This window comes from Cervus elaphus, chromosome 4, assembly GCF_910594005.1.
Source record: "Cervus elaphus chromosome 4, mCerEla1.1, whole genome shotgun sequence".
In the NCBI taxonomy this organism is placed as follows: domain Eukaryota; kingdom Metazoa; phylum Chordata; class Mammalia; order Artiodactyla; family Cervidae; genus Cervus; species Cervus elaphus.
The window spans coordinates 52,964,676-52,990,991 of NC_057818.1; the positions used below are offsets into that span (position 1 = coordinate 52,964,676).

The window sequence follows — 26,316 nt, forward strand, 5'->3', positions numbered from 1 at the left end:
AAGAAGGAAGGCTCAGAAGAAGCCAAGTCTGCTGACACCTTGATGTTGGACTTCCAGTCTCCAGAATTGTGAGAAAATAACTGTTGTTGAAGCCATCAGGTCTGTGGTATTTTGTCATGGCCATTCTAGCAGAGGAATATAGGTTCCTAGGAAATGGGCACCATTCCTTCTTCCTCCACCACAATGAAGCCTTATTTATTTAAATATAATGATAACTGGACTTTCCTGGTGGTCCAGTGGTTAAGAATCTGCCTGTCAACACAGGGACACAGGTTCCATCCCTGATGGGGGAAGATTCCACATGCCGAGGGGTGCCTAAGCTGCAACTGCTGACTATGCCTCTCCCTATTTGAATCTAAGTTCTCAGAACAGCTTTGGGAGGCTGGGACTATTGTATTCCCATTTTGTTGATGGAGAGGTGGAGTGACTGCCTCAAGGTCACACATCAAGCATAAGGAAAGACCAATGATGCATCAGGATGGGCTGGGTTATGCTGCAGTAACAAGCAACCCCACACGTCCCATGGCTTAGAATGTCAAGAGGTTCGTTTCTCTCTCTCCTTTGTTTTTTAACATTATTTATTTAGTTGGCTGCACCAGGTCTTAGTTGTAGCACGTGGGGTTTTTTATCTTCATTGTGGCATGAAGGATCTTTAGTTGCAGCATGTGGGCTTGAGTTCCCTGACCAGGGCTCAAACTTGAGCCCCTGCATTGAGAGTGCAGAGTCTTAGCCACTGAGCCACCAAGGAAGCCCATACCCAGAATACGTGCATGTGTGCATGCTAAGTCACTTCAGTTGTGTTCAGCTTTTTGCATCCCTTGGACTGTAGCCTGCCAGGCTCCTCTGTCCATGAGATTCTCTAGGCAAGAATACTGGAGTGGTTGCCACGCCCTCCTCCAAGGGATCTTCCCAACCCAGGAATCAAACCCGTGTCTCCTGTGGCTCCTGCATTGGCAGGCGGATTCTCTTACCGCTGAGCCTCCAGGGAAGCCCTCATACCCAGAATTTGGAGAATCAAAATATATGTGAACAGCCCAGTCAATACACCATCAGGATTCATGTCAGAGCCCACGCTCTCACCCACTATACTTTCTGGAGAGAAATTCTCAGGCAGGTCTGCCCTCCCCCATCTATTCATTCAGTGACTCATCCATTCATTCAGCAAGTGCTAGACCAGGATGGAGGGGGTGGCTGGGGAAGAAGTGCACAGAGCTGAAAGGTGTTTAGAATGAAATATTGATATTATATAATTTTATCCTGGATTGGATGTGGCCGATGAAGGAGAAGGGTGTTGTCAACAATGTGTCCGTTCATCTATTCAACAAACATTAATTGATCACCCGCTGTGTGCAGCGGTTCTAGGCTCTGAGGAGACACCTGTGAACAACACATACAGAGACCCCTGCCCTCAGAGAGCTGACAGCAAGCAGCACTGAAGGTAATGTCTGAGGGGAATGAGGGAGAGGGGCTATGAGGGAGAAGGAAACAGACACCGAGGAAGCCAGGGTACCAGAGTGCCCAGGTGCCTGGTTTGCCACTGAGGGGTAGGGGACAGTGGTGTCATCCAAGCTGCAAGAGGGCAAGGTTTGCAAGAAATGAAGACATACATCCCCACAGAAACGTGTTCACAAATGTTCATAGTAGTGTTATTCATAACAGCTGGAAATTAAAACAACCCAACTGGCTATCAGCAGATGAATGAGTAAGCATTCTGTGATCTACCCGGAGAGGAATGAAATAGGAGCTTCCCTGGTGGCTCAGTGGTAAAGAATCTGCCTGCCAATGCAGGAGACACAGGTTCGATCCCTGGTCCGGGAACATCCCACATACCAAGGAGTGACTAAGCCTGTGCACCACAACTACTGAAGCCCATGCTCTGCAACAAGAGAAGCCCCCACAGTGAGAAGGCTGAGCACTGCAACTAGAGAGGAGCCCCTACCCGCGGCAACTAGAGACAAGCCCGTGCAGCAACAAGAAAGACCCGGCAAAACCATAAATAAGTAAATACATGGAATGAAATACTGATCCACACTACAGCGTGGAGGAAACTTGACAACACCATGCTAAGTGAAAGAAGCCAGACACCAAAGACCACCCAGTGTGTGACTGCACTCGAATGAAGTATCCAGAACAGGCAAATCCAGAGAGACAGAAAACAGATTAGTATTGGGCAGGGGGCTGGGAGGGCGAGAGAATGGGGAATGACTGCTAATGGAGACAGGGTTTCTTTTGGGAGTGATGGAAATGTTGTAAGGTTGATTGTGGTGATGGTTGTACAACTCTAGGAACACGCTAAAAACTTGGCACGTGCGTTACATCTCAATAACACGGTTTTTAAAGAAAGAAAAGGGGAGGGCTTGGGAGGCCAGTCTTGAGTTTAGTTCAGCGTGTCAGCAGGGGAAGGCAGCTGGAGATGCAGGTCGGTGGTGTTAGATCGGGGACAGTGAATGGCAGTGGACCCTGCAGCATGGCTGCCCAGGTCATATCTTCTTTGTCACTGGTTGGGTTTGGGCTTGCTGGACCCATCCTGGTTGCCAAGACTTGCAGGCAGGGCGCGAGTCAAAGCGGAGCCAGCAGGGGGCAGCAGAGGGCCGCGCAGACCCACCGGCCAGTGCCGCGCGTCCACTTGCCTCCAGCCTCGGCCTCTTTCTTTGCCCCTCTGGGCGCCCATGGAGTCCACACGGCTGCCCAGACCCCGATACATGGGCGCCTCCCTCCCTCGGTCTCACTGAGGCAGACCGCGGACCCTGCTCCCTAGTGTCCTGAGCTAGGCCTTCCGTCCTCTCTACAGTCACCACAGCTTTCAACTACCTGCCGGGTCTGCCTCCTGGGGGCCCCTCAGTCTTACCTCTCAGACTTCTGCCCCTCCCCCCAACCCCGTGGTCTGTGATCTGAGGGACTGAAATTCTTCAAGAACCTTGAAGAAGGTATTCTCTTCCCTCTGCCTGGAGTATGCCTGTAGCCACATCACCCCCACTGCACACATTTATTCATCCTCCAATCTTGGCTCAGATGCCTCTTCCTCCAGGGAGTCCTCCCTGACTCCCAATCTGGGTCTGATCTCCCATTCTGAGTGCCTGTCCACCACAGCCCTGCCCATGCTAGGTCATCATCACTGTCTGGAGATGGCTTTATCTCCCTGCTGGACTGTAAGTTCCCCAGAGAACACAGTCAGGGTCACCCAATGAGTCCCAGCACCACCCAGCATGGGGCACAGGGTAAGGGCTCCAGGAATGCGTGTGGAATAAGTGAACCTGCGTGAATTCTCATTATCTGTATCTTTTCTTCCTGTGTCCAGCATCTCCATTCATTCATTGACAAATATTTATTGAGCAATTACTATATATCAAACTCTGTCGCGTGAACTCAACTGAGCACCAGAGACAGGAAGATAAACTGGACTAACCCCCACTCTCAGGGAGCTCAAAGTGTAGTGGGGGAGGAAATATGGAAGCCAATGTAATAATAATTAATAATAAATGTTTCATGAGCATTTACCAAACGCCATGCAATAAGTGCTTTACTTCTTTATTTTATCCTCAAAACAGTTTCATGAGGCAAGTACTATGATTCCTCCTATTTCACAGATGCAGAAACAGAGGCTAAGAAAGGTCAAGTAAGGGACTTCCCTGGCGGCCTAGTGCTTAGGACTCCAAGCTTCCACTGCAGGGGGCATGGGTTCAATCCCTGGTTGGGGAACCTTTAAGATTCCACATGACCCATTGTGTGGCCAAAAAAGAAAAAGGTCAGGTCACACAGGCTATAAAGGGACACACTGGGAATGCAACCAAAGACTTTCTAACTCCAAGCTTTATCCTCTGCACAGTTCCAGTCTGAAAGGAGGAGGGACCAGGATGTAACCCACACCCACTCAAATGCTGGGATCTGTGTGTCCAAGCAGAGGGCAATGCTTAATCCGAAGGAGGTATCGCTGATGGTGGAATTTCAGGCACGGGCCCAGTTTTTGGCCCGGTTAGGAAGAGACCAGTGTCCTTGGCTGGGACTGGGAGCCCCAAGGCTCCTTGGCTCGCTCAGCCCCATCTCTGTCCACTAGGGGTCGCTGCCCACCACCACCTACTTCCCATGAGTCCACGGTCACCTCTAGACTCTCAGGCCCGTGGCTCCTTGTTTTACAAACGAGGAAGTGGCTGCGTGGGGAAGGAAGTGCGCTGGGCCATGACCAAGAATGATAATGATTCATGGGGAAAACCCTTCTCTCCCAAATTCAACCCCTTTGTATGCAAAAGGGCACTGCACTCTGAAAGAGTCGGCCGGGGTCAGATGGTGCGAGTAGCCTGGCCTCAGAGGTGTGGACGCCCCTTCACCACCCTCCACCTTTGATGGGGGTGCAGGTTTGATCCTCTACTCAGGAAACAGGCTGAATCGAGCCCCAAGGTACTTTTATCTGCTGGATGCACTGGGGTTCCACAGATGATTTCATCTGAGGAAAGCATTCCACTGAACGGACGCAAACACACCTGAAGTGAAGCAAACACTTCAAAATATTGAACCATTTTTGGATCTTGGCACAGGGAAACCCTTGAGGGGTGATGAAAGGGTTCTAAAACTATATTTGGGGAATGGCTGCATATTATGAACATTATGGGATGAATATTCCAAGGTGAATATTATGGGATGGAAAGTATGACACCCCCCCCCCCAACCGGCCCCCAATGAAGCTGGCAAAGAGATTGTGATGTTCAGGAGGTGACTGGAAATTTGGACACATTGGGTATATGAAGACACTAAGGAATTGTTCACTGTTGGTTTTGTTTTCACTTTTTAGGTGAAATGATGACATTGCGAGTATGTTTTTTTAATGAGTCCTTACCTTTTGAAAAGACCGTGGTGCTGGGAAAGATTGAAAGCAGGAGAAGGGGACAACAGAGGATGAGGTGGTTGGATGGCATCTCCAACTCAATGGGCATGACTTTCAGTAAACTCCAGGAGTTGGTGATGGACAGGGAAGCCTGGCGTGCTGCAGTCCGTGGGGTCACAAAGAGTTAGACAAGACTGAGCAACTGAACTGAACTGAACTGAACCGTTTAGAGATACAGACTGAAGTATGACTAAAAACAATACCGTGGCTGGAATTTGCTTTCAAAATCAAGTGGGAGAAGGACATGAGTAGGGACAGAAAACAAGATTGGCCTGAGCTCGGGGGAAGGGCATTGTTCTGCCCTCTGCTTTGGATGAGCACGTAAAATCTGAAGTTTTCCAAAGCTTTTAAATTGCTTTTGACCATAACTCAAAATCCAAGTCCAGCCCCTTCAAATATTCTTGATGGGGAAAAATGAGGCCCAGAGAGTAAGGACACTTAGCCAGGTTGCCCCTCCCAGGACCTTCCTGCCCTTTTGGGGTCCCCAGAGAACCCCGGCACTCTCTCTGCTCCCCTCCCACCTCCCTAATTCTGCCCTTCACTTCCAGGCCTTGACCGCATTCCAGAAAAACCCAGCCCCTCACACGTGCCAACCTGGCCCCCTGTGGCCCCTCACCCTACACCTAAACCTTCCCTTCTGTTCCTGGACAAGGGAATGGCAACCCACTCCAGTACTCCTGCCTGGAGAATCCCATGGACAGAGGAGAGCCTGGTGGGCTACAGTCAACGGGGTCACAAAGAGTCGGACACGACTGAGCGACTTTCATTCACTTCACTTACTCAGTTCCTCATTGGCTCTTATCCCAAGTTCAACTTTACCATCACGTGATTCATCTATAATAGGCCATCTTCTGTCCAAAGCACCGTGTTCTGGGTCCCCTGCTCCTTTTTTAATTTTTTTCTTGGCTGTGCCACATGGCATGTGGGATTTTAGTTAGGGATCCTGGTTCTCCGACCAGGTGTTGAACTCGTGCCCCTTGCAGTGGAAGTGCAGAGTCTTAACCACTGACCCACCAGAGAAGTACCCCCCTCTTCTATAACCAGCTCCTCCCACTGTCCTCTCTCACTTCCCAGCCACAACCCATCTCCTTGCCTTCCTCACACTCATCCTGGCCCTTGCTGCCTCAGGGCCTTTGCACTTGCCCATTGTTATTTAGTCACTAAGTCATGTCCCACTCTTTTGCGACCCCATGGACTGTAGCCTGCCAGGCTCCTCTGTCCATGAGATTTCCCTCAGGCAAGAATACTGGAGTGGGTTGCCATTTCCTTCTCCAGGGGATATTCCCAACCCAGGGATTCAACCCGAGTCTCTTGAGTCTCCAGTATTGGCAGGGGGATTCTTTACCACTGAGTCACCTGGGAAGTCCAAGACTTCTGCCAAAAACACAGCTCCCCTAGATAGTCACAGTCTTCCTTGGTCTCCCTCCTTCAGGTTTCAGCTCAAACATCACCTCCTAGAAAGACTCTCCCTGACCTCCCTACCAAGAGAGCAACCCCTGCCACTCCCGATCCTCTGGCCCTATCTCATATTTTTATAACACTTATCTCCACTTGACATGATATTCTCTATCAGTCTTTCCATTATAACCCTTCTCCCTCCAATAGGATTTAGCCCCACAAGGAGAGGGATGTTGTCTGTCTCCCCAGCCAGCCTGGCAGGCAGTCAGTGTTCGATAAATATTTGTTCAATGATTGAATGACCTGGAAAAACCCAGGTGAATAAGGTGAGACTGGGATGGGGGCAGGGAGCGAGACAGGTACCCAGGCAATGGGAACAGCCAAGGCGAAGGTCTGAGGCTGGCCCCTCCAGTCCACTGTCCACCACCGTCCATGCACAAGTAGCCTGGATGTTCTTCCGAGGGTGAGGAATTAAGGGGACGTGGAGTTCTTTCTCCCCAACAACAGCCTCCCCAAGACCAAGCCCAGACCTTGCCAAGCCAGCGCAGGAAGCCACACCCTGAAGTCAGATCCATGAGTAAATATTACAGCACCCTCAGCCTCACCCTGGAGAGATAAGGAGAACAGAAAAGAGGCATCCAGAAACCTGCTTCAGCCTGGCTAAGCCAGTAGCTCCCAGAGTGAGCGCTCCGACCAGAGGGACAGGGCAAGTGTCCTGCCCCGAGAGCCGCAGCTGTGGGTTCCATCTTAGAAATGTTGCCAGTCATGGGTGGAGTTTCGGAGAGGAGGCAGAAGGGAGGAGGCCCCAGGTCCCCCCCAGCTCCCTAGGGCACTAATGACGTGGCTGGTGAGATAAGAAGGCTGGGGTCAGGGGACAGAGTTGACAAAATAAGGTCAGAGAACATTGTCCCCAGCTGCAGAGAAGATTAAGACTTGCCCACTTCAATTTCCCAAAGCTAAGGTCTGAGCCTCAGTTTCCTCATTCTGCAAAATGGGTTTTCAGGGAGGGAGGGTGATGCTGGCTGAGAAAATAGGTAAAGCCAATAATATCAAAATAATGCATAAATCGTTAGTAAAATATATCAGTGACCCAACCACTTCTCCCCTCCGTGGGCCAGCCATGCATACACTTTAAAATGTTCTAGTATCACATGAAGAATAATAAAAAGAAACAGGTGAACCAAATCTATGTCAGCCATCTGAGCCACTAGGGAAGCCCAACTTAGACAAAATGTTATCATTTCAACATGCTGCTAAGTCTCTTCAGTCCTGTTCAACTCTGTGTGACCCCACCGACTGTAGCCCGCCAGCCTCCTCTGTTCATGGGATTCTTCAGGCAAGAATACTGGAGTGGGTTGCCATACCCCCCTCCAGGGGATCTTCCTGACCCAGGGATCAAACCCAGGTCACTTATGTCTCCTGCATTGGCAGGTGGGTTCTTTATCACTAGCACCCATCATTTAAACATTGACTCAATATAAAAAGTGAACAATAGATTTTGCATTCTTTGTGTATGTGTCTGGAAGAAATCTTCAATATTTTGTGGGCTTTTTTTTTCCTTTTTACTTTCAGGTTTTTTTTTTAATTTTTTTCAGTTTTATTAAGAAAAAATTGATATAGGGAGTCCCCTCATGGTCTCCACGCTCTCACTGCAGAGGGCCCAGGTTCAGTCCCTGGTCGGGAAACTAAGATCCCTCAAGCCACGCAGCATGGCCAAAAAGAAAAAGGAAAGAAAAAGCTGAATATATCACTGTTTAAGGTGCACCGCAAGATGGTTTGATTTACATATTTTGTGAAATGATTGTCACAACAGATTTAGTCAAACCTATCACCTATAAATACAATAAGAAAGAGAAAAATAATTTTAAAGTTATAGATGTTAAAAGACATGAAGATTTAATACCTCCACCTCTCCTTCCTCATCCTCTCTTCAAAATTTTATCATGCATGCATGCACGCCTGCATGCTCAGTCGTGTCTGATTCTTTGCAACCCCATGAACTGTAGCCTGCCAGGCTCTTCTGTCCATGGGGTTTTCCAAGCAAGAATTACTGGAGCGGGCTGCCATTTCCTTCTCCAGGGGATCTTCTCGACCCAGGAACGGAACCCATGTCTCCTTCATTGCAGGCAGATTCTTTACCACCGTGCCACCTAAGAAGCCCATGCTTTTAATTATATCAATAATTAGTGTTTGCACCATTATAATGACAATGTAAATATTGTTCACTGTAGGACCTATTAGAATACTGTGATTATGTGTCTTTTCTTTTAGTTGAAGTGTGATTGACCCACAACACTGTTAGTTTCAGGTGCACAACATAATGACTCAATCCTCCGTACATCACAAGACGATCACCTCTTCGGTGTGTACGTTTCACTCACAGCTCATCTAAACTCGGATAAGCTCATCGCAGTGACTACCACACTGGATGAGATGGTTGGATGGCATCACCGACTCAATGGACATGAGTTTCAGCAAACTCTGGGAGCTGGTGAAGAATAGGCAAGCCTGTTGTGCTGTGGTTCATGGGGTCACAAGGAGTCAGACACAACTGAGTGACCGAACAACCACCACCACCCTGGACAGCATGTCTAGACTTCTGCAGTCACCCGCTGCCTCCCATCACCTGCTGTCACCTCCCACAGTCTGTGCCCCACACGCGGCCAGAGATCCTATTAACACCTAAGTCAGCTCCCATGCCTTCTCCACTCACATCTCTCCCAGGGCTCCTATCTCAGAGTGAAAGCCAAAGTCCTCCTGTGGCCCACAGGGCCCTGCAGGATCTGCCGTGTTCCCTCTCTGCCCCCTCCGCTCACTGTGCCCCAGCCACACCAGCCTCCCACTCACCAAAACACTGCTGCCTCAGGGCCTTTGCACTTGCTGTTCTGGCTGCCTGGAATGCTTTCCCCCCAGAATCCCCCAGAGTCAATTTTCCCTCATTGAGTCTCTACTCTGATGTCACCTCCTAAAACATCTTCTCTTGACCCTACATAAACCAGTGCCCCAGACACCTCCATCCCCTCTCCTGCTTTCTTCTTCTCCATCACATTATCTCCACCTGATATATTACATCCATTTATTTGTCAGCTGACTATCACCCCAACAAAAGGTCAGCTCTATGGGGCAGGGATTTTTCCAGTCTTATTCTTAGCTGTAACCTAGATCCTAGCACAGTGCCCGGCACCTAGTAGATGCTCAATAAATGTTTGTTGAAAGGTGAATGGATGATGGCCCCTGAGTACCCAATGCCCACCCTGGAGTAGGCACAGCCCTGAGCCCTCCATGCACCTGCTCTCCCTTACCCCCAGAGAAACCCCAGAGAGGTCAGTGTCATGATCACCTACCACCCACTTGCCAGACAGGCAAAGGCCCCTGCCCAGAATGGCCAGGTTTACTTTCTGCCTAGATCTGGGCCTGGCACAGAGTAGGTGCTCAAGAAACCACAGCACTCAATGGGACCAAAAATCCAGGCTCATGTCTGGGAGCACCAGGCGGGGGAGGCTGGGGAGATGGAGCTGGGAGTGAATCAGGAAGTGCAAAGACCACAGAGAGAGGAGGGTCTGTGTGTTGCTGAGCGTGGTAGGGAGCCATGGTGGAGTCTGGACAAAAGCCAGGATCTGTCCTCAAGATTCTCAGAGCCAAAGCCTCTTCTCGCTACTCAGCCAGACGGCAAATCCCCAGAAACCCAGACCTCCCTGGAGACTCCTCTGTGTCATCCGTCCCTGGTGTCCAGTTTCACAAACACTCTCTCAGCCTCTGCTCCATCATCTGATCCTCTGCTGGGGACACAGTGATGCCCACAGCACAGCAGCCCTGGTCCTGCCCTCCCACGACTCAGTCACTTTGAAGAAACAGACCTACCCCTGACAGTGAAGACCCAAGGTGGTCAGGGCTGGGACTGACTGGGGATGAGGGGTGCACCTCATGAAGTCTGGGAGTCCAGGAGGGCTTCCTGGAGGAGGAGGGGGAGTTGTTGAATAGAAAATGAAATAGAGGAGGGGGAAGCAGGGATGTGCTGGGTGGAGAGAGCACAAGTGAGGCAGAATAACTGGAGCAGAGTTCCCAGAAGGAATGGGTGTTCAAGCAGGCAGGGGCCAGGTCACGCGGGGCCACAGTGACAAGCTGGGCTTTCTCCTGAGGGCACTGAGGAGCCACAGCAGGTTCTGGGCACTGAGAGGGAGCCAAACCAGGGTCAGAGACCAGGGAGGAGTTGGGGAGGGAAGCCAGATGAGGGGCCAGTGCAGGCTGGGGAGACCTGGACTAAGACAGGAGCCACAGGGAGAGAGACAAAGATGCACAGGGCATTTAAGAAGCAGGCATGATAGAGTGGTATGCGGGGGCGGGGGGGGGGGGAGGAGGGGGAGATTAGAATCAGGGACAAGGCCCCGTCTATGTCCCAGTGACGGTAGACGGTGGCGCCATCTCTGATAAGAGGGTGGGGAGGAGGAGCAGGTCTAGGGGAAGATCTCGAGGTCAGTTTGGGACAGGGTGAGCGAGAGGTGCCCAGAGACATCCGGGGAGGTGGAGGGGGGAAGCATCCTGAATGATATCCTGAGCCCCTGGATGAGGTTCCCAGGGCTCAGGGGAGAGGGCTGGGCTAGGACAGAGAAGGGTGAGTTGAGGTCACAGGAGGGATGGGGGAAGCAGACCATGCCAGGTCACCCACAACTCACCTGGCTGCACCCACCCCTCTCAGCTCACGCTGTCCCCCACGTCAGAGCCCTGCCCTTCCAGGGCAGCTGAGGACACAGTGCTGGAGGAGCAAATCAGGACAGGTGAGCCTCAGGTGTGGCCCCCAGCCCAGAAGCAGGATGCTGGAGCCTCAGAGACACCACGACCCAGACGCCACGGAGATACTGATAACACATTTGTCAAGAACTAAGGTTCTTGACTGGGGAGTGAGGGGTGCTTCCCACCCCCACCCAGTCCCCCCACGGCCTCTACCAAGCATCACCTTCCCAGAGACAGCCCCCTTGCCCCCCGACCACCACCTCTGGCCCCAATTCCAAAATTGCCAGCCCCCTTCCTGGCTTGATTTTTTCCCCATAGCACTTATCTCCATCCGACATGGGATAGATTTTATGTTTGGTTTGTTTATCCCACAAATCTCAGCCCCACAAGGGCAGGGATCCTACCTACTAGCCCCTAGGACCGTGCTTGGCAGACCAACAATGCTGATTAAATATTTGTAGGATGAATGAATGAGCAATTTCTTTTTTAAAAAATATTTTTTATTTGTTTATTTGGCTGGACCAGGTCTCAGTTACAGCATGTGGGATCTAGTTCCCTCACCGGGGATCAAACTTGGGTCCCCTGCATTGGGAGCATGGAGTCTTAGCCCCTGCACCACTAGGGATGTCCCTGAGTGATTTCTTCTTCTTTTTTTTTTTTTACAGTAGATAAAAGTTTTATTAGACTGCAGAATGTTGTTTCATGGAAATTAAGAAAAACATGTTTCACACAAGACATTTTGCCATGAAGTGAAGTGAAGTTGCTCAGTCGTGTCCGACTCTTTGCGACCCCATGGACTGTAGCGTACTAGGCTCCTTGGTCCATGGGATTTTCCAGGCAAGAGTACTGGAGTGGGTTGAGTGATTTCTTCTTGAGCCTCCGCTCTGTGCCAGGCATCATGGCAAGTACTTCACACAAGTTCATTCATTTGATCCTTCCAACAGCCCACGACGTGGGTATTATCATCACTCCCATTTTACAGATGAGGAAACTGAGGCCCAGTGGGCTCCATAACTTGCCTATCGTCATGGAAACTAGGAACAGCGGAACTAGGTCCAATAACACCAACCACCCCTTATGTTTGGGACCCAACTCTGCCAGGCGCTAAGTTCCTGATGCATGGCATCTCACTAACTGCTCAGCAACCCTGACTAGAGTCTACACAGCCCTGGTGTTCAGAGCAGTCAACAGAGACTCGGGAAGAGGCTGCTTCCAGCCCCGCTTCCAGAACGTGTAGAGCCAAGGTCAAGACTGGACTCTCTCTGGCCCCAAAGTGTTCACATATGCCCATTTCACAGGCAGAAAGAACAAGGCTTCAAGGGAAGAAGAGAGAGAATGTGGATTGCTCAGCCCCAAGTAGGAAACCAACAAGAAACACAGCCCCTGGAGCTTCCAGTGGTTAAGATCCCACACTTCCAATGCAGGGGGCCCGGTCAATCCCTGGTCAGAGAACTTGGACAATATGCCGCCACTAAAGATCCTGCCTCCCACAACAAAGATTAAAGATTCCATGTGCCACATCTGAGAACCAGTGCAGTCAAATAAATAAATATGTATAAAAAAACAAACAAAAAATAAAAAACAAACAAAAAACAGAGCCCCAGAGAAAGGATGCAGTCACTAGCCTCCTTCCCTTCTGTGTGGGCTCAGAAACAGCAGAGTTCAGAACCCCCTGCCTGCAGGAAGTTGGGCAAGTCAGAGTCCTTACCCCATGCCTCAGTTTCCCCATCTGCCCGCGGAGGCTCTGACAGTGATCACACCACAGGGCAGCCACTGAGATGAAACCTGAGGGTCACCCACAGCTTTGGGCCTGGGAAAACAGCAGTCACTGTGGATGGGTTTTATCCCTTGGTGTCCCCCACAAGTGGGCCTGCACCATGGGTAAGAACTGCCCTAAAATCTTCCCCTGGCCCTCCTCCCGCCTCCCTGGTGACCTGGTTCCTCTCCTGGTACCAAACCCAGGCCCTCGGCACAAAGAAGGTCAGGCAGCGCCCCAGGAGGCCTGACCAGGTCGTGGCCCCTGGCCCGTGCCTGCCACACCCGCTCTGGTACCCAAACGGGGCCCCAGATCCTCGGTGACTCGATCCCTCCAAATTCAGGTGATCTCCCCCAGCTCCAAATCACCGAACCCTCCCAGGTCCAGCGCCAGACGGAGCCAAACCCCAACCAGGAAGGGCCTCGGAGCGCCAGGCCGCCAACGCCGTTGTCTCCAAGAGCCGGCTTTGGGGTGAAAGATGGTGCTGACCCGAAGCAGATGGCTCCTTCTCAGTGGTGAGCAAGAACAGCACCCCTAGAGCCTTAGCCCCCATGGTCTTAGGGAAGGGGGGGAGCCTGGGGAGGGAAGGTATGAGCCAGAAACCCAGCAGGTGGGGGCGACAGCTCTGCTTCATGCAGGCACGATTTGCTTCTCCAAGGATCACCAGTGTGGGGCAGGCCGGGGACTGTCACCCAAAAAGATTTTTGAGGTGACTTTGGAGATTTCTAAAACCGGGGTGTAAGGTAGGGTTAGGGAGCCACTGCTGTGCCTCATTCATGCAGCAAACCCCTACTGAGCTACAGAAGCCTTAACTAGTGTGACTTGTAATCAACAGGTCAGCCCCTCCCTCAGGATGTGGTTTGGGCAGTTGCTTTCCTCTTCTCAGCCTCAGTTTCCTCATCTATGAAATGGGTCTAACTCCTGGGGTCATTTGAAGGTCATCCCCAGCAGCATTTGCTACCATCTACTGGGTGTTGTCCTATATGCTTTTTGTGTATTCATAACCACCCCACCCATGACCCCCACTCCATAGACCAGAAGCCTGAGGTTCAGAGAGGTGAAGTCACTGGTCAGGGTCACACAGCCAGAAAGCGACAGGGCTGAGTGCTAGATCCAGAACCCTTGCTCATAGCCAGGCTCCATCAGCATGGAAAGCACCAGAAACTAGGCCAGGCATGTAAGCACTTCTTACGTGAGAACCGCCGCAGCTTCCTGATCCAGGCAGCCACACACAATTCCATCCCAGGCAGACCCGACCAGCTAGTCGGGTTTGGGGCTTATCTCCTGGGTTGAGAACACAAGGGGTGGAGTGGATTAATCACAGCCCTACTTTCTGCTGTGATTGAGCCTGGGGCGGCAAAGGAAGGGCACCCAACCAGGAGCCGGGGTTCCCAGGGGGGCTGGATGAGGCAGCTTAACCTTGTAAGTGGAGGCCTGATGACTCTCATGGCCAGGGAAAACCCTCTGAGTCTCATCCTGGGTCCCACAGGCTGAGTGGGTGCTGTGAGCTTGCTATAGCCAGGCCTATGCTAGATCCTTAGCACAGCCCATCAAATCCGGTCCTCAGATCACAGCCCCCACCCCCCCAGGACTGAGACCCCCATTAGCACCTGGCAGACAGTTATTGAGCACTTACTATATGCAAGGAACACATGTGCCAGGGGCCCATGTCTCCTCCCCCATCAAATGTGGGGAGCGGTCAAGCCCGCCTCACCCCACCCTTCTGGCTCCTTTTCAGCCGCGTTCCTGAGTGCGGGGGCTGAGATCATTATCACCCCCGAGCCTGCCCAGCCAGCCGAGGGCGACAACGTCACTCTGGCTGTCCAAGGGCTTTCGGGGGAACTGCTGGCCTATAACTGGTATGCGGGGCCCACGCTCAGCCTGTCTTACCTGGTAGCCAGCTACATCGTAAGCACAGGCGATGAGACCCCCGGCCCAGCCCACACGGGGCGGGAGGCTGTGCGCCCCGACGGTGGCCTGGACATCCAGGGTGCCCTGCCTGGGCACTCGGGCACCTACATCCTGCAGACTCTCAACAGGCAATTTCAGACGGAGGTGGGCTACGGACACATGCAGGTCTATGGTGAGACACCCCCCAGAGCCCCCTCTACACTAGCTGGGCTTTCCCAGCTCCTTCCCAATCCTTCTTAAAAAAAAAAAAAAACTAAAAAGTGTTAAACCCATCAAAAAAAAAAAGAAAAATTCCTAAAATAATGTTAAAATGCTCACCTCCTCCCAGATGGCTTCCAGGATTAAACCTGCCTCTCATCCTGTTCTTTGCCCCTCTGGCTGGGGTTTCAGGGGTACTGCTGGGATCCAGCCATGCCCCCTGCCCGGGGAGGGGGAGACCCTGGGAGCAGGCAGTGCCCCGCCCCCTCCCCCTCTGTCTCTTGCCCCACAGAGATCCTGGCCCAGCCCGTGGTCATGGCCAACCGCACGGCCTTGGTGGAGCGCCGGGACACCCTACACCTGATGTGCAGCAGCCCCAGCCCCGCTGAGGTCCGCTGGTTCTTCAACGGCGACACCTTGCCCATCGCCGTGCGCCTTGGCCTGTCCCCCGACGGCCGGGTGCTGACCCGGCATGGCGTCCGCAGGGAGGAGGCCGGCGCCTACCAGTGTGAGGTCTGGAATCCTGTTAGTGTCAGCCGCAGCGAGCCCGTCAACCTGACCGTGTACTGTGAGTCCTCCCGGCCCAGCCCCCAGCCTCATAGATGGGGAAACTGAGGCCAGGAGAGGGTGCCCGAGGGCACACAGTCAGTCAGTAGGCCAGCTGGGGTTAGAAACCAAAGAGTCCCCTCAAAATGCACTTGACCCATTTCCAAAGGACGAGAAGACCACGTTTGAAATTGAATCATCTTTCCCTTTGAATCAATACCTCTGGGACTGGTTGTTTTCGAAAGGGAGAGGGGACATGAATGGTGGAATGGGAGGGGAAATAAAATTAAAAACATAACCAAAGTATGGAGTCATCCCCAGGGGCAGCAGATACACCATGTGGCATTCAGAGAAAGGGCTTCCCAGGAGGCTCAGTGGTAAAGATGCACCTGCCAATGCAGGAGATGCAGGTTCGATCCCTGGGTCAGGAAAATCCCCTGGAGAAGGGAATGGCAACCCACCCCAGTATTCTTGCCTGGGAAATCCCACAGACAGAGGAGCTTGGGGGGCTACAGTCCATGGGGTCACAAAAGAGTCCAACACGACTGAGCGACTAAACAGCAACAACAACCCAGAGAAAAGAATCACTCAGGTACACGAGGGATGGCAATGTAGAAAAACTTAGAACCTAGAATCCTACAACCAGGGAATTCTGCGTTTGAGAAGCTCTGGATTCTAGACTCTGAGAACCCCAGAAACTCTAGAGGCAGAGATTCTTAGACTCTAATTCTAAAAACTTAGCGCTGCCCAACCCTATAATCTTAGAAACATAGATTTCTAGACTCTTAGTCTCCTAGAACATAGAAACACCTGCTTTTGGAACCCTAGAATTCTAGATTCTTAGAATGGCTTATTGGAAACCAATCATTTAGGTCTTTTTTTCCTTAATGAACCCGTAGATGTCAAAAACATCTTGCAGTGTTGTCTGCTCCAACATCGTCTTTCTACAGAAAAGACAACTGAAATCCCCTTGAGAGGGAAAGTGATTGTCAAGATCTTAGAGCAAGTTAGAGATGCGTGTGGGATTGGCAAAGGCCAGAGCACTTTTTTCCTGCAGGTTTTCCCAGGGGCCCCTCCAGCCGGGCGGGTGCCCACGCCGACGGCCCTCTCCCTCCACTGCCCTGTTTCTCTCCCTCCTGCCCTCACAGTCGGCCCAGAACGCGTGGCCATACTCCAGGACTCCACCGCCCGCACAGGCTGCACCATCAGAGTCGACTTCAACACCTCCCTCACGCTGTGGTGTGTGTCCCGGTCCTGCCCGGAGCCCGAGTACGTGTGGGCCTTCAACGGGCGGGCCTTACGGAACGACCAAGACCACCTGAACATCAGTGGCATGACGGCCGCCCAGGAGGGCACGTACACGTGTATTGCCAAGAACCCCAAGACCCTGCTCTCTGGATCTGCCTCAGTGGTGGTCAAACTCTCCGGTGAGTCTCCCCCGAGCCCGGCCACCGCCCCCTCCCCTTGGAGGCCCACTTGGACCCCAGCTTTGGCTGCCCCACCCACCATTCTGCTGCCATGATGGGAAAGGGAGAGATGCTCACCCCATTCATTGGCCAAGGGACCAAGTGGCATTTCAGGTGGACCCTCTTCATCCCCAGGTGACAAAAGGAAGGCAGTCTGTGCCTTATCACACACCACCCCACCCCCGGAAAAAAAAAAAATCAACATATCAGACTCTCTTCCTTGAGGGGTGGCAAAGCCAGAAACGGGCCACATGTCCCAAACCGTGCGGCGGTAGAGTGGAAAAACATTCAATGTCCCTTGACATGAAGTGCCCCTGTTTTAAATTCAGTCTGTCACAGCAGCTGCAGGCTGGAACCCCCTCCCTGCCCCAGAAACAGCTGAACCTCCTCGCAGCCAACTCAATTATTCAGTTATCTGGCGCGGATGCTGGTATGCGCATGCGCACACGCGCGCACAAGCAGCCGCACTCCCGGGGAAATTACAGCCATTCATTGGCAAATGGAAAAACACAGCGAGAGAGGCACTGTCTTGCCTCTGTCCTTAAACAACCTGGCGGTGGGGGTAGCACGGACACAGCTGGTGTTCTCAGAGCCATCAGGATCCTCAGGGGACATCTGCTCATCCCCTGGGGATGGTGGCTTTGAACCTGAGGGCCTCATTCATTCCGCCTTGGTTCCTTCCCAAGTGGCCACCACCCCCCGGGGACAGTGGGAACAATCCTTCCCTCCCTCGTGCCTCCCTCCTACTAACAGACTGGGTCTCATCCAAAGGGTGGAATCTCTTTCACCCAAAGCAGAAATGGCATGCCCAGAGGTAAGTGTTCCTCCTGCCCCACCCTACCGGGGGCCTTGGCAGCTGGTCTTGGTAAGACCCAGGGGGGTGGACCAGATGATCTGAGGCGCTGCCCAGAGCCCTGTCTCTGCAGGTCAAGATGGGGGTGTCCAAGGTGTGCAGGTATGTGCAGGGAGTGGGTACAGCGACCCCAAGGGCCTCCTGAGCTGTCGGCCACCCTGTGGCAAGTACCAAGGGGGGAGACAGAGGAAAGGGAGCCAGCACTCTGGCCCCACCTGGTCTGATGGAGGAGACATGGTCTCTGCCCTCAGAGAAATGGTCTTGAAATAGGGAAGCATGGCCTCCCTATTCAAGAGCTGCCAGTCAGAGAGAAGAAGCAATGCCTCACACGCCACCCGAGCAGTGATGAAGATGACATGACTTCTAATCAGATGGAGGAGACACAGGGGACACTTAAGGAGATTTTGTATTCTGATGGGGGAGACAGGGTCTTAAAGAGACATGGCTTTTTTTTTTTTTTTTTTTTTAGAATTCCTAGTCTGATGGGGGAAACACAGTTTCCACCTTTGAGGGTACTCCCAATCTGATGGGGGAGTACAGGCCCACCACTTTCTAGGAATTTCCAGTGTGATAGGATAGGCATGCCCCCCCCATTCAACTTCTGGGGTCCCCAGCTGACTGGAAAGACCCAGCCCAATAATAAATTGGAATTTCCAATCTGATGGAGGAGACATGGCCTCCCACCCTGTGGAATCTTTCCATCTTAATGGCGAACTATAGCTCCCCCTATTCTGAGGTCTTGCAAGCTCACAGAAAAGACAACACCTGGAGTACATAGCTCCCAACGATCTAATGGGGGAGACACGGCCCCCATAATCTGAGAATTTCCAATCTGATGGGGGGTACGCAGCCCCTGGACTTTTAACAATTTCCAATCTGATGGAGGAGACATGACTCGGCCCCCTAGGGTCTTCCAGTTTAATGGGGAGAGATAGCCCCCCAAGGACTAGAAATTCCTAGTCTAAGGGGAGCGAGACGGCCCCCACGCATGGGGGTCCCAAACTGATGAGGGAAAACGCAGCTCCCTGGTGGGCAGGCATTGTTGAGACACAAAATCTGCCTCCACTGCCACACAAATCACCACCTCCTTCCTCTGTCTCCCTTCTGGCACCCCGGCACAGGGAGGGTCAGTCAGTTGGGAGAGGCATAGATGAGCTGGCTGGGGGTGGGCGGGGGGCGCTGTGACCCATGCAAGCCCAGCTGACCCAGCCGCCCTCGCTGTCTCCCCAGCTGCCGCGGTCGTCATGACCATCGTTCCGGTGCCGACCCGACCGATGGAGGGCCAGGACGTGACGCTGACTGTCCAGGGCTACCCCAAGGACCTGCTGGTCTACGCCTGGTACCGCGGGCCTGCCTCCGAGCCCAACCGGCTTCTCAGCCAGCTTCCTTCCGGGAACTGGATCGCAGGCCCCGCGCACACAGGCCGGGAGGTGGGCTTCCCCAACTGCTCACTGCTGGTGCAGAAGCTGAACCTCACGGATGCCGGCCGCTACACACTCAAGACCGTCACGCTGCAGGGCAAGACGGAGACGCTGGAAGTGGAGCTGCAGGTGGCCCGTGAGTGCGCAGGAGGGGACGGGGAGGGGTGGCTCTTTTCAGACAAGGGGTCCCAAAAGTGGGGAGGGGGAACTCTGCCTCCTCCAGCTGACTTGGGCCTCCCCAGATGGAGGTCCTGCCTCGTCTGTCAAAACCGATAGACCCGGGGCAGACTGGCTTCCTCCATCGGACTGGGGGCACTCAATGGGACTTCCATGCCTTCTCTCTTCTGTAAGAAGCACACCAGACCAAAGGTTTCAAAATACAGGGTGTAGACTGAGGATAAGGTGCCCTTTTTCCTGGGACATAAAATACAGGAGACACTGCCGCTACCCTCGGGCTGCACTTCTCCCATCAGACGAGCGGTATAGAGTGAGGGTGGATCCGTGCCTCCCTCTTCAGACTGTCATCTTAGACAATGCGGATCGTGTTTCATGCTTTGTGTTACAATAAGAGAACAGAATTTCTACCCTCAGAGGGTACATTTCTTTTTCAAGCTGAAATAAGGACGATCTTCTCCATCGGGATGGAGACCCCTAGATAGTGGGAATTGTGTTTCCTCTGCAGACCGGAAATTCCAAGTGGTCAGGAATAATGTCTCTTCCATCAGACTGGGAATTTCCAGATGTTGGGGACCATAACTCCCAGTCAGACTGGGAGCTCCCGGAAGTCAGGAAAAATATCTCCTCCATCAGACTGGGAGCTTCCAGATGTTGGGGACCGTGTCTCCCCATCAGACTTGGAGCTCCCAGAGGAAGGACCATGTCTCCTCCATCAGACTGGGAGTTCCCAGAGGAAGGACCTTGTCTCCTCCATCAGACTGGGAGCTCCCAGGGGTAGGGACCATGTCTCCTCCATCAGACTGGGAGTTCCCAGAGGAAGGACCTTGTCTCCTCCATCAGACTGGGAGCTCCCAGGGGTAGGGACCATGTCTCCTCCATCAGACTGGGAGTTCCCAGAGGAAGGACCATGTCTCCTCCATCAGACTGGGAGCTCCCAGAGGAAGGACCTTGTCTCCTCCATCAGACTGGGAGCTCCCAAGGATAGGGACCATGTCTCCTCCATCAGACTGGGAGCTCCCAGGGGTAGGGACCATGTCTCCTCCATCAGACCGGGAGCTCCTAGAGGCAGGGACCATGTCTCTCCCATCAGACCGAGCATCCTCAGAGATCTGAGAGGCCATGTGCCTGGAGCCTTGCCTCCCACATCAGAGCTGGCAGTCTCAGAAGACATGTCCCTGAGTCAAGGACTCTGACCGCCCTCCCTAAGAATTGAAGTGCCCAGGATCAAGGACCCAATCACTTCCAGACACCCCTAGCACCCTCCTTCATCCACTCACTCATCAAAACCTAGTTTTCTGGGTCAGTGTTGGGGGGAGAATGCTGGTCCATGACAGCAGGTCACCCCTTGATGAAACTTCGGAACTCCTTTTCACCCTGTCTCTCTTCTCACAGTCAACCTTCCTTCCTCGCACAAGGACCAACGCCACACCTTCCTGAATCTGAACCTGGCGCAGGCTGAGCATGGGGCGGGTGGGGCCGCCGGGAGGCCAGGGTCGGGCAGGGGCGCAGGAGGAATGGGGGCACCGGGGACCTGGTCCCCCGCCTCCCCTGATGGCTTCCTCCACCCCTGTGCCCCGTCCTTCCCCCACAGTCCTGGAGTAGCACTGTGGACCTGGAGACCTCCAGAGAGATGAGCTCTTCACGTCACTCTCCTTGTCTCCTCCCCTGGAGCAGAGGACCACTCGCTTCCAGCAAGGATGCCGGACCATGGTCCTCTGGTCTCTGCTTTCACCCTAGAGTTAGAGCCAACATGGCCCTACTCCTTCACCGAGCTGTCGGAGAGCCACAGAGGCTATAAACGTCCTGGTTAACAACGCCTGTGTCAGCCTCTCCTTCCACTGCTGCCACCCTTGTCATTCCCGGTGGCCACACTTGCTTCCCTTCCCACCCAAGATGATCTCGGTCTGGCTACATGCATGCACAAGGATGCCCAAAACGCAGGGCTCCAAGCCCCCACTGCTTCATGTCACAGCCTCAGGCCCTTCCCACGACGCCCCAGGTTATTTCTGAGGGTCCTGCTTTCCAGTGGCTGAAAGAGTGCCTCTCCTGTGGCATCAAACAGCTGTGGGACATGCCACCAGCCCCCCACACCACACCTCCCTCCATAACCTGGAGTCTGACGCAAAGCTATTTGTGCACAGGACAAGGAATGACCAAATTTCTCAACAAGAGTTCCAGCACCTTCTGGCCTACATCGATTTAATCAAAGATGCCCTTTTGCGCCCTCCACTGTCCTGGGATTCCCCCACCCCCACTCCATGTATCTCTCAAGCATCACCTGCAGAATCCTAAAAATATCTCCCTCCTCCTCTACACACACCAGAAAAGCCCCTATGAATAAATGAATGGAAACGGGGCAGGGGTGGGGTTGAGGGGTGGAGAGCAGGGGAGAGTGGGAACCAGAGGGCGAGTGTCTTCTGACCCCTCTCACTAGGGTCTGAGCCACAAGCCCCACCCAGCTAAGATGACCCACTATAGTGAGACCTGGTATTAAACAGAAGTGTGACAGCAGACTCCAGGCTCAGGGTGGAAAGAGAGGTTTGGGCAGGGATGGAAAAACTCAGTAGAGCGATTTCTCAGAAACTTTCAAGACAGAGCCTTTCTGGGGATGGCCATGTTGAACTGAGATAGTGAGTGGTGAAAGGCACCCAGAATGAGGGTTCTGAAATCTGGGCTAGAGTCCTTCATTTGCTATGGATTCACTAGACCCTCTATTTGTCCACCAGTAAAATGGTGTGGACTTAACAATACTGAAGTGGATTGCCATTTTCTTCTCCAGGAGAATCTTCCCACCCAGGGATCAAACCCAGGTCTCCTGCATTACAGGCAGATTCTTTACCATCTGAGCCACCAGGGAAGACCTAGGATAGACTAGAGTTTTCCAAACCTTTAATTAGCCTCAGGGCCCTTTCTTCAAATGCAAGCTTACATGGTATATCAATATATTATTTTTTAAATATTTTTAATATATTAATTTAAATCACAATGCAATAAAAGCAGATATCAATTCAAAAGCTATAGCCCTCTTCTCCCACCACCACCAACTTTCTACACACTGTTGAAAAAAAAAATTCTTACATTTAAATAATAATTGGATTATAGAGGCAATTAAAATGCAAAACACCAACCAAAATCAAATGACAGTGAAAATATTATGTATAGAAACTGTGAGATATGATCAAAGCCACACTTGGGGCAGGATGATAGCCTTAAAATGCTTAAATATATTGAGAGTACCAAAAAGAGAAGATTTTGAAATTGAGCAAAATAAGGTTACCACTCAAGAAACTAGAAAAAGCCCATGAAATAAACCAAAGAAAAAATGTAAGAAATTAAGAAAGGTAAAAGCAGAAATGGATGAAATATAAAATCAAACAGAGCTAGTCAATAAAACCTAAAGCTGGTTGGTTGAAAATACCAGAGAAATGGACAAACTTTTTGCAAGTATGATAAGAGACTGAGAAGAAGACTATTATATAAAAGAGAAACTGTTCTGACTGAAGTAGAGCAGATTAGATGCTCAATAAATATATATAACGAGAGAAGAGTATGTGGATACTTCCCCAGCGGCCACTTCTCTTTGCTCTTTTATGACGGAGGCCCTGTCTCCCATAAAGGAAGCTGAAAATGCCAGATACTCACTTTCCCAGACTGCCTTGCAGTTTCAAGTGGTCATGTGACCGATTCTGGCCAATGAAGGAAGAAGAGAACTAAAAGTTCTGTCCAGTGACTCTCCCTACCCAAGTGGGCACTAAGGGAATTCCATGGAGTTGAAAGCTACTGGCTAAATCAATGTTCTCCAATATGAGGTTTCCAGGCAATGGCACAGCTAGGAAGTGAGGATGGGTTTTAGCCCATACTCTTAACCCCAACAACACTATCCAGACCCAAAATGGGAAATAGCGTCCATATTCACCCCATATCTCCAAGTTCACATAAGAGTCAGTGACATATGTATCAGTGAGAATTTTTCTTCAGTGGCTAGTAAGAGAGATTGGACATAACACAAACAACAAAGACAACACTAGAATACAAGATAAAAGAGAAACTGACATGTTTAGGAGTGGCTTACATAGATAGATAATTTCTCTCACACGTAAAAGGTGACCATAAGCAGAGCTGGGATGATGGCTCCACAGTGTCATTAGAAACACAGCTCTTTCTGTCTTTCTGCTCCATCATTTTTAGCTTGGGGCTTTCATTCTCTTGATCACCTCATGGTCCAAGATGGCTGCTGGAGCCACAGCTGCCTCATCCACATTCCAGGCAGGAAGCAGAAAGAAGGGAACAAAAAGTAAAAGCAGCTCCATGCCTGATTATGGACTGTGTCCCCCCGCCCCTGCCCATTTTTTTCCTTTGTGGCCACACTGCGTAGCATGGGAAACTTTCCTGACCAGGGATCAAATCCATGCCTTCTGCAGAAGAAGCACAGAGTCTTAACCACTGGACCACTACGGAAGTCCTAAACGGTTCCCTTTTTAAGGAACCTTCCCCAAAGTCCCATCCTACAACTTCCACTTACATCTGATTGACCAGCTTTTAGTCATGTGGCCATCCTAGCTGCAAAGGAGGCTGGGACATGTAGTCTTTTCCCTGGGTATATCACTGCTCCAAAGAACGTCAGGAACTTCAGAACCTCACTGCTGTCAAAGACAGTAAAAAATGGATCCCAGGTGGGCAGCTGGCAGGCTCCGCCATGACAGACCTTGGAACTCCTACTTTCCAAGCTGGACGAAATGGCCTTTCTCACCTAAGCCCAAAGGGAAGGAGCCCCAGATATAGTAGCCAGGATTTGGGGAAGACTGGGGTGGTGTTCTGCCAGGGCTTGCTTTGTGCAGTAGAGAATGAGGCCAGCAGGAGGGGTGAAGGAGGGGAGGGGCTGGCAGCTCAGTTTTCTAGGTCAAGGTGGATCCCATATCCTCAGGGTGTGGAGGCTCAGATGTCCCCAGGACTAAGTCTCCCGTCCTCCTAGGCTTATCTGGGCTTCTGGACCAGGCAGTCCAATCCCCCTCTTTAACAGTCCAGGAAAGAAAAATAGCAACAAAGCTTCCCAGATGGCTCAATGGTAAAGAACTCGCCTGCCAATAAAGGAAACCACAGGAGACATGGGTTCTATCCCTGGGTCGGGAAGATCCCCTGGAGGAGGGCATGGCTACCCACTCCAGTATTCTTGCCTGGAGAATTCCACGGACAGAGGAGCCTGGTGTGCTACAGTCCATGGGGGTCACAAAGAGTCAGAAACACCTTGGCAAGTAAATTATGCTGACCCTGTGCAGTCCCGTGGTTGACGACTCTGCCCTCCCACTGCAAGGGCCCTGGGAGTGGGGATCAATAATAATAGCTCCTAGTATCTCAAACATTGATTTTGTCCTTTTGTGTCTCTGTCTCCATGAATTCCTACAAGAACCCTGAGTAATTACTGGCAGTTCCTCCACTTTACAGATGAGGAAATTGAGACCCGGAGAGCCAAAAACCTCGCTCCAGGTCCCATAGTTTCCATGGCTCCTGGAAGGAAGCTAGCTGAGTTTCCGTCACTCCTCGGCAGGGCCGGCCAGGCCAGGGCACAGGCTTGGAGCCCAGACAGAACTGAGAGCAGCCACTTGAGCTGAAGGACTCCAGGCAAAGTGACTTTTCTCACTTACAAAACAGAGATAATAATAGTCTCCACCTCTGAGGACTGTTGAAAAGATTAAATGAGTCAATATAAGGAAAGAATTTAGTTACCTAAGTGCTTGATGAATGCTTTTTAACTCACTCAGGTGGTAGTTTGGGCAACATGCAGATGGAAAAGCCAAAAATAACCATTTTTCTGTCATGTCTTCTTCCTGGGGCCTTAATTAAGCCTATGTCACAAGTTCCCCCGTGACAAACCTAGGCAGTGTATTAAAAAACAGAGACATCACTTTGCCAACAAAGGTCCATATAGTCAAAGCTATGGTTTTTCCAGTAGTCATGTACAAATGTGAGAGTTGGATCATAAAGAAGTTGGATCATGAGTGACAAAAAATTACTGCTTTCGAATTGTGGTGCTGGAGAAGACTCCTGAGAGTCCCTTGGACAGTAAGGAGATCCAACCTGTCCATCCTAAAGGAAATCAACCCTGAATATTTATTGAAAGGCTGAAGCTGAAGCTCCAATACTTTGGCCACTTGATTGGAATACAGTGGCCACCTCTTTGGAAAAGACCCAGATGCTGAGAAAGATTGAAGGAGAAAGGAGAAGGGGGCGACAGAGGATGAGATGAGATGGTTAGATAGCATCACCTACTCAGTGGACATGAATCCACTCAATGGACATGAATCTGAGCAAACTCCGGGAGACAGCAGAGGCCAGGGGAGCCTGGTGTGCCACAGTCCACAGGCTTACAAAAAGTCGGACACAGCTTAGTGACCGCAAAACAACACAGGTTCCCCTCATTTTATGGAATACAGGATGTTCTTGGAAAACTGTAATCATCTGAAAATAGTTTATGAGAAAAATAACACATGTGTACAATAAGAATCCTGATGCCAAAAGGTTTGTTGTTGTTGTTGTTGTTTTTAATTTAAAAATAAAAAATAATGAGGAATCCCCTGACAGTCCAGTGGTTAGGACTCGGCGCGTTCATTGCCGGGGCCCCAGCATTCCATTCCTGGTTGGGGAACTAAGACCCCACAAGCCATGTGGTGCAGCCAACAACAACAAAAAAAACAAAAAACAAACAGAAAATCTAAAAATATCAAACTAATCCCAACGCTGCTCATCACAGGTGCGGGCGACTGTGCCCTCAACACAGATCCTCTGGCTTGCGCCTCACCGCCTCCCTTTGAAATGGAGCTCTATTTCTCCAGTCTCCTAGCTCTTTATTAAAAATACACCTTCCGGGTCTCCCCCTGGGCCCAGGAAATCTGTGTGTCTCCAAGGAAGGGAGCTGGAAACTGGATTTTTTTTTTAATAAATAGCCTGGGTGATTTTTGTCAGCTGCAAAGTTGGGGGACCCA

At 51.5% G+C, this 26,316-nt stretch overlaps 1 protein-coding gene across 1 annotated transcript; it reads left to right on the plus strand.

Moving 5' to 3' along the window:
* Positions 1-3,206: 3,206 nt before the first annotated feature.
* CEACAM16 (CEA cell adhesion molecule 16, tectorial membrane component) lies at positions 3,207-20,970 on the plus strand. Its single transcript, XM_043900606.1, has 8 exons — positions 3,207-3,218; positions 10,974-11,052; positions 13,108-13,245; positions 14,503-14,847; positions 15,166-15,441; positions 16,568-16,846; positions 18,969-19,295; positions 20,729-20,970. Exons 1-8 carry the CDS (start codon positions 3,207-3,209, stop codon positions 20,968-20,970), a joined length of 1,698 nt encoding a protein of 565 aa, XP_043756541.1.
* The last annotated feature ends 5,346 nt before the right edge of the window (positions 20,971-26,316 follow it).